The sequence below is a fragment of the Lynx canadensis genome, chromosome C1 (genome assembly GCF_007474595.2).
Source record: "Lynx canadensis isolate LIC74 chromosome C1, mLynCan4.pri.v2, whole genome shotgun sequence".
Classification (NCBI taxonomy): domain Eukaryota; kingdom Metazoa; phylum Chordata; class Mammalia; order Carnivora; family Felidae; genus Lynx; species Lynx canadensis.
In genome coordinates this window covers 195,167,729-195,180,087 of record NC_044310.1, presented here as the reverse complement: position 1 = coordinate 195,180,087, position 12,359 = coordinate 195,167,729, and the positions used below count along the sequence as shown (strand labels likewise).

Here is a 12,359-nt window from a genome sequence, read left to right as displayed (position 1 = left end):
GTAAGCTATGAAGGATAATAGCTTTATAAACCAGGATGAGTGTGACACTTAGCAAAATAATTATTATAAAATATGGCCATATGGCTCTTATTATTTTACCTATTACCATGTCAATTTTGAACACTCCTAAAACATCAACAAAATATTCAGATGAAAGTATAAAAATCATCCTTGAAAGCCCTACATGCCCTTGGGGGAGAATCTGAATAAAATATTAAATATATTTCATATTACTTTAAATTCAAATGATGCCTTAAAACTTATAATCTACTTTTTTTATTAATTTATTTGATTTTTATACCCAGACTACAAGAGAAATTTCTACCTCACAGATGAAAAAATTGACATTCAATAAGGTTAAATGACTTGCTAAGGACCTGATAAATGGCAAAATTAGGGCTCTAATCCAAGTCTTATGATTCAAGTTCTATGCCCTTTCCTCAATATGAGTCATCTCTCAAGAGTTTAAGAGAGTGATTTTAAAAAAGTATGATTAATTTTTTTGAACAAATACACACAAATAAGCAAATGCATTTAAAATATGGGTTGGAACTTAAATAATTAAGTCTAAACTGAGAACATGTCATCAATAGAACTTACAGAAGGTCTAACTACTGAAGAAAAGCACCGACAGACTTAAGTATTTTCCTGTACAAAGAATATAGCTATTTTCCTATACAAGGAATATAGCTACTTTTGTAAATCAAATTACATAAGTAAAGTTGCATAAATGACTGTGATGAGTGTTTATACATTTTAAAACTTAGACATAATTTCAAACTATTTTAATAAATTTTCTAACTTTTTTCTAATATAGTTCTGGTTATAATACATGCACCATCTGATTATTTTAAAATATTTAGTTCATGAATTCATTTCTACTAACTTCTTAATCACAACACTTTATCTAATAATGCCTATTCTTCAGTTAAAATGTATAACTTCACCTAGTGGATGTAAAGCACGTAAAAAATACAAGCTATGAAAATACTAGTCCTTTATAAAACTACCAAATAGGATTTAAAAGTATGCTAATTAAATGTATTTACAAGCCTTGAATGTACTTACATTGTTTTCTAACCAATCTAAACCATTGGACATCCTCTAATTATACGAAGAGAAATTGAATCGTACTACAATAAAGTAAAGTAGTCCTTGAAAATGTGCACAAAAAACACATGTGCATGTGAGTGTATACACCTATGCATGTATGGAGAAGAATATTAAAAAATAAAAACAAATGGGAAGAAGAGTAAGGTAATTGGGGACTGCATTCTGTTTTTTTCAACAGACATCTGTCAGGTGAAAATCTTCATCTACAGCATATTGAATAAAACAAAAAGAAAAATTCTGGCCAATTATTTTTCTGTGTTTGTTGCCCTAGTTTCCCGCCACCTTCAATGCATTGCTTTCTCCTAGCCAGGTCTCTGGTGAACGGATTTATACTGCAAAGCCAGAGGCAAAGTCACAGAAGAGCTCACATGGCCACTGGATAGCTGATTAGCACCAAAATAGGGATATCCAAGGAAATGGGGACACCAAAGAGATACCAGATTAGCTCCTTAATAGAAATACAGTACAGTGAATTTTTTCTAAAGGTTTATTTTGCTATAACAAAGAAGTTGGGGAGATCTTGAAAGACTTTGAAGAAACAGGAAGGGTGTTCTTCCAACGTGAGCATCAAATCCTCTTTTTCATGTAAACATCTGCCAAATCATTCTGGTCGGGTCATCCAGCCCAAGTCACAGATGGGGAAATTGGGTCCCCTAGCGACAGATAATTGGGTCCCCTAGCAATATCTATAGCTTGGACAAAAGGCACTGATGCCTTTGCTCTCTCAACTGGATCTTGCCATTTCAACCATAGATGCCTGAAGCATCCTGTAGAGCATTCAAATATCTTAGAGCCCAAATTCCCTCTTTCACACAAAACACAAGTATATTTTAAAAGCTCACTGCCTCAAAAACAATGAGCAACATCTGTAATGTGGCTTTTTTATGTTTTCGGTATAAATAGGTGGTAACAGATAATTTTGGAGATCATGCCAAAGTTCTTGATTGCAGGCGTGAAAAAGTTAAGAAAGTTAAAATTTTTGCCTGTGATCAAAGTTTCTTTAATGTAAGATGTGTAAGGAATAGTTAAGGATATCAATTATAGTGACTTTGAAAAGGAGGTAGTGTCATAAATCTAAATTATAAAAATACTAATTGGACCCATTAAAGGAGTATATTAATTCTTACAAAGATCTCTCACCTTCATGGCTTTTACGGCTTGTGATCCTGAGTAGTCCAAATTCACCTGCCTGACCAATGGATAGACCTCCTGATCCTAGGATAGGACTTTGGAGACCTGTAAGCAGTAAGAAAATGACATTGCTTGATTAGGAAGATGGGGGAAATAGGCATTTTCAAGAGTGGAGAACTCAAACTATATTGTCTAAGTTTACATGGTGATTTAAAGTACAATATTTTGAAAAATATGTAATATGTGAGGAAAAGACTAAAATTTAAACATTTCTAATTTCAAAGCAATTTCCAAAGTTCATGAAGCTTTTTTCATTTAAGTGAAAAATTGTGAGAAGTGGTCTACATTTTATTCAAAGATATATAAGTACCTAAAAATAATTACATAAATATATATTTAAATATATATGTATATATTTAAATAAACACACACACACACACACACACACACACACACACACACATATATATATATATGATAAGAATCTCCCTAAAATTTAAATGTATTCCATTCAATATTCCTTGGTTTCCTTCTGGACAAAGGAGACCTGGGCTTTCCCTAATGGACAAATGAAAACATAGAAGGCAAGGGGACATGGATACACCTGCATATTCACATTTTTGCCTTACAGTTCAGTGCCAGAAATATTTAAAGATAATGCAATAAGATAAAGCTCATATCTTGGCAACATACTGAACTTCTACAGACTGTTATGTGACTCCAAGGAAATAATGATACTGCTTAGTTTTGAGCCACAAGTGCCAAACCCTTCAGAGAAGAAAGATACTCCTGCTCACTGCAAAAGACAAGGACTTGGGAAAATTGGTTTGCCTCAACAAATATTTATTGGATGCCTGCTACATGCGAAGACACTGTGGAATCCCAAACTGTGTCTTTTTCCTCACCATTAACAAAAAGATACACATCTGAAGAACATGAGTTGATATTCTGAGAAAAACACTATACTGTAAGTACATTGCTTTCTTTGGCTACTAAGAACCCACATTCCACATTGAGTGGGTAAATTACCTCCAATCTTTCCATCTCAGGCAAAGAGGCTGCCATGGAAATCCTTAAAACAGAGCATCCAACTCAAATTATCATTTATATAAACATATAATTCAATTATTTTTATTTATAAAAAGAGTCAATATGTATATATATACTTGAAAATACATATACACTCTTCTAAAATTTTATATAATAATGATGTGGGTATGTGTGTGGGTTTAACTATGAAGGAAATGGGTAGAAACCTTAACATATTAACATATGTATTAAATAAATAAGGGTTCAAGTCTTGTGCTATAGTAATCCTTATCCATTTGCTTTTAGAGGTAAAATAGTATTAGTCTATTGAATAATAACTCTTCTCATTGAAACAAAAAATGTTCTATCATCAATAATGATTCTGTAATCTGAACTGTATCTCAAGCGTACATAAGACTATAGTTTATTAAGTAATGAAAAATGTGTCAAATTTGAAACTAAAAGCCTATTCTTTATTAAATTATTGTATTACAAATTTTCTAGAAGTAAACTGTAAAAGATTTTATATCAAAACAGGAAAATTCCATCAAGAACAGGCAAATAATTAGATGCTAAATGATGAGTAATTACCATATCATTAATCATCTCTTATAGACATTAAAATGGTTAACATCATTCACCTAAAAAAATTATCATATGATAGAGAAAATAAAAAATACGTAAACCAAAAAGAAGCCCGCATATACTGACCTCCACTCGAGAGGCAACCAGTGCTGGCTTTGGCAGAACCGATGTGATTGTGGTACCTTTCCCTTTTTTTATCAGTGAGAAAAAAGAATCAAACAGGTACTAGAAAAAAATAGAACCAACAAGTTAGAAGCTGCAAAACTCATCAGGTTACTAGATAAGACATAGTATGGCCAGTTAAATTTGAACTTCAAATAAGTAACAGATACTTTTTTTAGGGTAAGTATTCATATGCACTATTTGGTTTTTGTTTTTCTGCCAAAATTGGCAGACTAAATATTTACTATTATAAGAATTAGATCAAATAAACATTTCTAATTGTTCACTTCAAATCCCATCAGAAGAAAGTTTTCGGCAGACAGTGAACATTTCAGATAATGCCTTCTGAGAATGTCAAGTTTTCATCCCCTTCATTAGGGGTTATTTTCTTCTAAATGTTTTCTTCTAAATAAAACTCCAGTTATACAAAGAAATTAAAGCTATATTGCATATATGTCCTAAAGTTCAAAATAACTGGATTTTGAAAATTTCTATCCACTCTAAAATATCTCTAAAGTTTATTCTTAGCTTTACCAATGAATTCACTTCTATTGTTTCACTAGACATGACAAATTTCAACAAAATATTCATTTGGTAGCTGCGGCAGCACAAAGAAAAAAGGATTAAGTACTACTGAATGTTGCATGCCTTAATTTCAACGTTCCTAATCTGATGTACTAATATAGGCAAAATATTTAAATTTCAAATAAAAAGAAAACAGTATTCACCATGCATTAGGCAATAGTGTATGTCACCAAATTTTCCTTATGCTTTTCATCATGGGTAGGTAATGGTATACTGATCTGGGCTATTAAGAATCATTATTTCCTGGGATGCCTGGGTGGTTCAGTGGGTTAAGCGTCCAACTTCAGCTCAGGTCATGATCTCACAGTTTGTGAGTTCGAGCCCTGCATCGGGCTCTGTGCTGACAGCCAGAGCCTGGAGCCTGCTTCAGATTCTGTGTCTCTCTCTCTCTCTGACCCTCCCCTGCTTGCACTCTCTCTCTCTCAAAAATAAATAAACATTAAAAACATTGTTTTTAAATCATTATTTCCTGATAATATTAAAAAATAAAAAGCACAAATATCTGAAAAGGCAATTCACAGGTGAGAAAGCAGACTTTACAGAGGGAAAATTCTGATTCTCTTCATTTTACCTAGGTGCCTTTTTCTGAGAATATCTGCCGACAAGGAAGAACTGTCAGCATGACTAGTGGAGGCCTTAGAGTGTGGGGGAGGAAGTCACACCAGACTTTCCAGACTTTTGTGAGTGTCACCAGAAGCTTGTGTTTGGAAAGATGACTTTGAACACTGAACCAAAAAGTCACACACAAAAATAAAAATATTTAAATTAAAAACAAAATTCTTCTAAGCATTCCTTGTGGTTCTCTTCTTAAGCCATCTGACTCACATATATGTGCATGCACGCCCTCTCCGCTCCCTCATACCCCTGCCCTTCTTCCTTCTCCCGCTGCTGTTTATTCTCCCTTCCTGGCTATACAACCAGTTGCCATAGGGATTTTTCTGAAGTCACAGATGGGGGATTAAAATTTCATTTCAGTTATGAGAACAAGAGAGCAAGAGGGAATTCATTTGCATAGTACAACCATTGTAAATTTCAGAACTAAATATATTAGAATGATATGATTTAAGTAAAAATAGCATCACATCAGGTTTCGTAAGGGTTTTCCCACTTTAAATTTTAAAGAAGATAGAAATTTCCTCCATGATATTCATGGGAAATTTTAATACAATGTGTGTGTTATCAAAGTATTCTTCTTGAAAATATTCTTACCCAAGATCATCTGGGCTGACTATTTTTGTTTCCCAAGTTTTCACATTAATACATTTCTGATTTTAAAAAAGACTAAGTGTACAGTAGGTCTTATTTTCTGACATACCTCAGTGTCTGTTGGGCCTGGGCTGACCTCTGGGTGGAATTGCACACCAAGAAGGGTTTGCTTTCATGCATAATCCCCTAAAGGAATAAGAAATAGGAAGAAATTCCTTCTGTAACATGATGTTACCAGGACTGTGTACTACTTAGCGGACAATAAAGTCCAAATAAAAACACTAAGTTAAATGCTTAAAGACATTCTAGCAGCTAACAGCCATAATAAAAACAGGCCAACAAAGACTCAACCAAATGTGGTCCCCTCAATAAAAACAACTGATTTGGTCTATAGCCTTTGGGCCCTCCTCCCAGGTCTCAGAATAAACTCAAATCTTCTTATCTCCACTCCTAAATTACTTCTCCAAGGGTCTTCTCAAAGGCTACTTCAGAGCTAAGTGAGTCCCAGAGACCCATATGGACTAGGTCCAAACAGATCTCCACCAAATGCCCATAGCAATCGATGTGAAAGACAGTCACTGATTAACCACTCAAGAGTGGATTTAATGAGTCACTGATGAGAGAATAAGACAGAAATGACTTTTTAAAAAGCAGAGGGCCATGGGAAATAACCTATAAGAGGAGTTCTTATACACACACACATCAAAAAAAGCCCACATAAAAAAGGTATTGTATAACAGAGTATTAAAAGCCCACATTACTCATTGCCAACTGAACAGGTTTATTGAGGGCCCTACCTCATTGGTTTGATCGTTGACATTCACAAAAAGTGGTTTCCAGCCAGCAGGAAGGGTGTTGTCCAGGGCATAGCCATGATTCTGAGCAGTAATGAAAGCCTGTCTGTTTGTGATATTCAAAACAGGCTGATTCTGCCCTCTGGAGGGAAAAGGGGAAAAGAATAAGGAAAAGGAAAAGTGAAGAGAAGGAATATAAACACATTTGTTGTAAAACAGTGAACAAGTAAAGCCTATTAAAATGTGAAAGTTTCAATTGCTTAGTGAAAATTACTCTGTGAGAAAAGTCACAGATTGTTAATCCCAATAATTTTAGTAACAAAAATCAATTCAGGAAGCTTTGCTGTGTGTTAATAGGAGGTCTATTAAACTTGTACAATTTTAGAAAAGGGAGACTGCACTCATAACAAAAAGTTAAGAATTGCTCACTAGCTTAACAGAGAGACAAATATAAGTGATTTATTTTAAGGGAACTAGGTAATTTTAAAGCCAGAGAGTGTGGGGGAAATAATAGAGAGATGACTCTGTCCTGATATTCTGAATTACACTTCATGCAGAGGGGGGGCCGTGGAGGAAAGCTCCATATTAAATAAATTGGCATCATGTGGGTCAGAAGTAAAACCAAGAGGATTGAAGACTTCCCGGTTCTTAAGTCACACTAGAGTCCTACAATGTTAGAACCAGAACAGTTTCCCTTAGAATATCATTTGATATTCTATCATTTGATAATGTCATTTGATATTACAACCTCAATTTATGCCAAGGGAAGGAAAATAACTTTAAACTACAGCAACGTTATTGTTAGAGAAGGCTGCCTTTCAAAAAATGTAATAAAAGTGGTATCGGGTAGTCAGACAACTGTGAACCATGTAATAGTACAGTTATCTGTTTTTTCTAAAGAAAACGGCATGTAGTCTTTTGCGTTAGTTATTGACAGCATTGCAGATCCAGTTTTGACCTGTAAACAGAAGCATAACTATCTCACCTGTTGGCCATGGACATCTTGTAGGTTTAGCACCAGCAGCCAATCCTGTTATTAAATTTCTGTACTGATTCCAAACAATGGCTCCTTACGATCACTCTCCAAAACCTAATACAGGGAGAATTTTTATGAAACTAGAGTACAGTCCCCGCACCCCCCCCCCCAAATGCTGCCTCTGAAGAATAAAAATGAAGCATCCTTTTTTTTCTTAATTAACAAGAAAATAGTAATTGAATAAAAAGTTAAGGCTATAGGGGCACCGAGGTGGCTCAGTCGGTCGGGCATCCGACCCTTGATTTTGGCTCAGATCATGAGCTCATGGTAGTGAGAATGGAGCCCCTGTGCTGACAGTGCAGAACCTGCTTGGATATTCTCTCTCCCTGTCTCTCTCTGCCCATCTCCCTCTCATGTGTGTGTACTCTCTCAAATAAATAAATAAACTTAAAAAAGTTATAAATAAGAACATGAGAGGCGCCTGGGTGGCTCAGTCTGTAAAGCGTCCGACTTCGGCCTCAGTCACAATCTCTCAGTCCGTGAGTTCGAGCCCCGCGTCGGCTCTGGGCCTGATGGCTCAGAGCCTGAGCCTGCTTCCGATTCTGTGTCTCCCTCTCTCTCTGCCCTCCCCATTCATGCTCTGTCTCTGTCTCAAAAATAAATAAAACGTAAAAAAATTAAAAAAAAAACATGACTGACAAATTTGTAGCATTAGAATTCATAAATGTACTTAATAAACTAAACAAAATTTAATGTTTCTTTAGAAACCTGAAGGTGTTGTAGGTACCAAAGTCATGGTGAGAAACGTGAATTGTCATTTACGACTGTACAGAGAGACACATTTGGAGGTTGGACTCCTGCTCTCTTGAATCGAGGACACAATCCCAGTTACTTTGCCTAAAGAAAGGTTCCTTTTGCCTCTGGTACTCTCTCCTCCTTGTTTCCTCCCATACCGTGTCTGCTGACACTGCCTCAGAGGTCATAGACAGGAGTGGAAAAGAATATGGGAATACCTAAAAATATTACAGCCTTTGTGACTGTTACATAGCAGAGTCCCTCCACCTCACACACAGATACACACTACCCCCAGGAGCATTGTACCTTTTTGACATTCTGAATTAGTGGTTGTGCAAGAGCTGGGTTCCCAGGTCCTCCGGCAATTAAAAGCCCATCATACTCCATGCTGGTGAAATCATGATTCCAGGGAACTAAATGCACTTCTGCTCCTCGCTAGAAAAGAAATGCAAAAATAATCAATTTAATAACATTTTTCTTTGCCAAAGTAGAATTTTGCCTAGACCTTCTCTTGATTAACCACTTCCTAATGGGGAAAAAGAGTACATGATTCAAACGAATAATGCTGAATGAAAAATTCTTTGGTGGCTCACTGTATTTTGTATAATATAGATGGAGCCAGTGGTCAACAGAAAGTGAAGAAAAAACATGTTTAAAGTTTTGATCCTGAAAAAAATAATGTACTTTCACATATTTCAGGAGGTTTCAGAGCCTAAAAAATTCCTGACTGGGTACCCAGGAATATTATTTTCACAAGCTGTGGTAGAGAGTTATTTTAAAAAAAGAGAGAGAGAAATCCATTTTCTGCAAAATTATGCTAGTCTACCTCTCATCTTTTTCAATTTTGCTTTTTTTACCTGACCAAATTTTTTAGCAGCCTCCTTTCCTAGCGTTTTCTCATATTATCTGTAGTATATGTATTGTCATTGAATAATTAGAACTTTTGTATATAGAAGTGGGTAGGAAGACATCTTTGATGGTTTCCCTAGAAACATTTCCTGAGACAAGAATTTGAGAAAAAGAAGTTTATTTGGATGGGTTTCTAAGAAGTGACACTGTGACACACGCCAATAAATTATGCATTATCAAGTTCTATAAACACCTAGAGCTTCAGCCCACTGAGGAACTCTGAGTGTGTAGACAACCCACTCTCAAGATAGTTCAGTCATGGGGTAAGAGTTGAGATAGTTACACACTGAACTTCTCTTGACTTTAGGTAGGGGGTGCTCCAGGGATCATTAATTCTATAGTATTTCCTGCCAGTCAATAGGCTCCAACCAACTAAAGAGAGCCCTCAAGCAATGAAGTGCAGGCCTTTGCAACTGGAGGATGGGCTAAATGCCCTATAATGGTGAAATGAGAAAGAGATACAGATAGGCCATCGACAGCATCTGCTACTGAAGAGTCCATGCAAGTTTTTATTAATAAAATGGGCCAGAATTTAAAATCATGATTTAGATCATTTGGCTGATACTCTCGAACGAAGAGAAGGTGAATTGAAGAATTCCTCTGTACTCACAACGATTTCGGTATTATGGAAATATCTGTGTATGTGCGCGTATGAGAGAGAGAGAGAGAGAGAGGAACAGAAACAGAAAGACATAGGTAGAGAGAGAGATGGAGAAGTGGGATAAGGAGAAATCCCAACAAAACAGTATTTAAGGAAACATTATAATGGTTACATTCTCCTGCAGAATTTTTAAGGTTTAATTTTAATTGGTTGCCTAAGAGTTTATATGAAGCAATGTGAAAGTTTGTACTCTATCAGGGCATGATCCCTGAAAACATTTGTCACATAATAATCGTACTCCAATGGAGGAGTTCTCCAACTGACTCTCAATTTTTGGTCATCTCTAAACTCAAAGAAAATAAGCATGGCATGTCTCAGAATGTCAGTCAATAAGTGATAAGAAGTCATCACTCTTCTGTTTGTGGCCTTTAAAGATTTTTTAAAAACACACTCCACATCTCTAATTTTAACAGGAATAAATTTTATTTTGTAGATCAAAGAGAGCAAAAAGAGAATGGATCCCCTGACATTCTGAGAGAACACATTAGCTTTCTCTGAAACAGAAAAAGGAAATCAGTTTCACACTAAAAAGATCCATATTACAAATCCTCACCCTCGAGATGCAACAAATTACTTACCTTTACTAGAAGGCGAATTACATTGTTTTTAATGCCACAGTCTACAGCTACCACTTTTGTGGGGTTTCCTTTGCCATACACCTTGACATCCTGCCATTTGAAAACACAGAGAGTGAGAGGGAAAGTCTAGCTGTGAGCAGCACACCAATATCATAAACACATCATCATAACACCTGAAGATGCTTAGCACTTACATTGGTAACAGGGTGATTGCTGACTACTAGGGAGTGACTGGCAGTTAACAATCAATGTAGAAGAAAGGCACAGCAAGTGCCACAGACTGCACCTTTTCTTATGAAGCAAAGGGTACTTTGCTGTTTTACATAAAATGTAGATTACAGTAATAACGATGGTCCCTGAGAAATTGGTTGCTTCCATAGTTAACAATAATCTCTCCCATGATTTGCCTCATTAACAACCAGTGGCAACGGAATTTTCAAGTATTACCGCCTGATTCAGCACTAGGCAGATGCGGTAATAGATACATCATGCTTTAAATACCACTTGATCTTCAACTTGTAATAAAGGCTGGATGGGGTAGAGCTGTTGTGCATTAGGCTTATGCAGTGGGGCTAATGGATAAAATCAGGATGAGAATCGGATGATTGCTAAGCTAGTGTAGACCACTGGTCTCTTTAGGTTACTATGCATTTATCCGCATTGAAATGATAGGCTTCATAAAAGGATCCCCAGGCATATGATAATCATTACCTACATCTGAAGCACTGCTTGGAGTCAGACCCATTTTCACAGGCATTTACCCAAGAATCAGTTCCCCAAAGTCATAAAAGGAGAAATAATAGAAACAGAAAGCCTAGAGGACTGGGTGCCCACACGGATTTCAGCTTTGAGAATTAGCTAGTATATTCTGAATTTAGGATGATTTCAATGTTTCCAAAAAGTTTTAGATAAAAGTTGCAACCTGGATATTGAAAGAGTATTTTACTTTAACTGAAATTATCTACTCTCTACTCTCCACTCTCCACACACTCTATAGAATGGCAAATGACAATCCTTAGACTGTACTTGAAAAAATATATATAAAGTTTGTCACATTTTTTCTTTAGCTAACTATCTAAAGAAAAAATACCCCATTCTTTCCATGATCTGCAGAAATTATTGCTGAGCTGATCTATAAATGCTACAGATAATCTCTCTCATCACATAATTGAAAAAGCATATACTTATTTTAACCTTAGGCTTCTGCTACAAATAAAGCAATATTACCATCTAGTTGTAGCTACATCAAATTGCAATTACAAGACAATGAATTAAGTTATCAACCATATCCAAATAAAACTCATAGAATATAGTCGGATACAAATATGCATTTTATCACAGTTCCAATGAAATTATTTAATTGCCCAAGCATCAAGAAACAGGGCCAGTTTTTCACCATTGCAATCCTCTCTTCATAGGATGTATATAAAAATACAGGTAGGCTCCTTTTTTCTAGTCTCTACACAAATACATTATACGCTCTTCATACAGAATGACAGCAGTTTTAAGCAAGAATCCAGACACATGAATATATGAATTTGTATTATGACCTCCGAAGAGAGGAATATGTTATGCAGCGTTTTTAACCTCATTACCACAGAATTTTTTTAAGGTGAATTCTCTAGGTCAACACTTCTCACATTGGAAAATCCTACACTAGATCTCAATTCTAAAGGAAAAATAGCACTTTTTCATGCTGTGGTCTCAGACCAAATCACTTCACAGGGAAATGTCTAGAAAAAAAATACAGAAAATAGTTCCATGCCATTTGAATGGACAAATTTTGGAATAAAAACAAGACATTACTTGCATACGGCATGATCAAATTTCAAATA

At 35.7% G+C, this 12,359-nt stretch overlaps 1 protein-coding gene across 1 annotated transcript in view; it reads right to left on the bottom strand.

Annotated features, from left to right (window-relative positions):
* Window positions 1-12,359, bottom strand: part of CPS1 (carbamoyl-phosphate synthase 1) — a 128,591-nt gene that overhangs the window by 81,832 nt on the left and 34,400 nt on the right. The window contains 11 exon segments of the mRNA XM_030323767.1: window positions 2,254-2,289; window positions 2,291-2,349; window positions 3,981-4,083; window positions 5,921-5,970; window positions 5,973-5,997; window positions 6,609-6,747; window positions 7,591-7,618; window positions 7,621-7,650; window positions 7,653-7,695; window positions 8,683-8,811; window positions 10,525-10,614. Coding sequence (XP_030179627.1) covers window positions 2,254-2,289; window positions 2,291-2,349; window positions 3,981-4,083; window positions 5,921-5,970; window positions 5,973-5,997; window positions 6,609-6,747; window positions 7,591-7,618; window positions 7,621-7,650; window positions 7,653-7,695; window positions 8,683-8,811; window positions 10,525-10,614 — 732 coding nt within the window.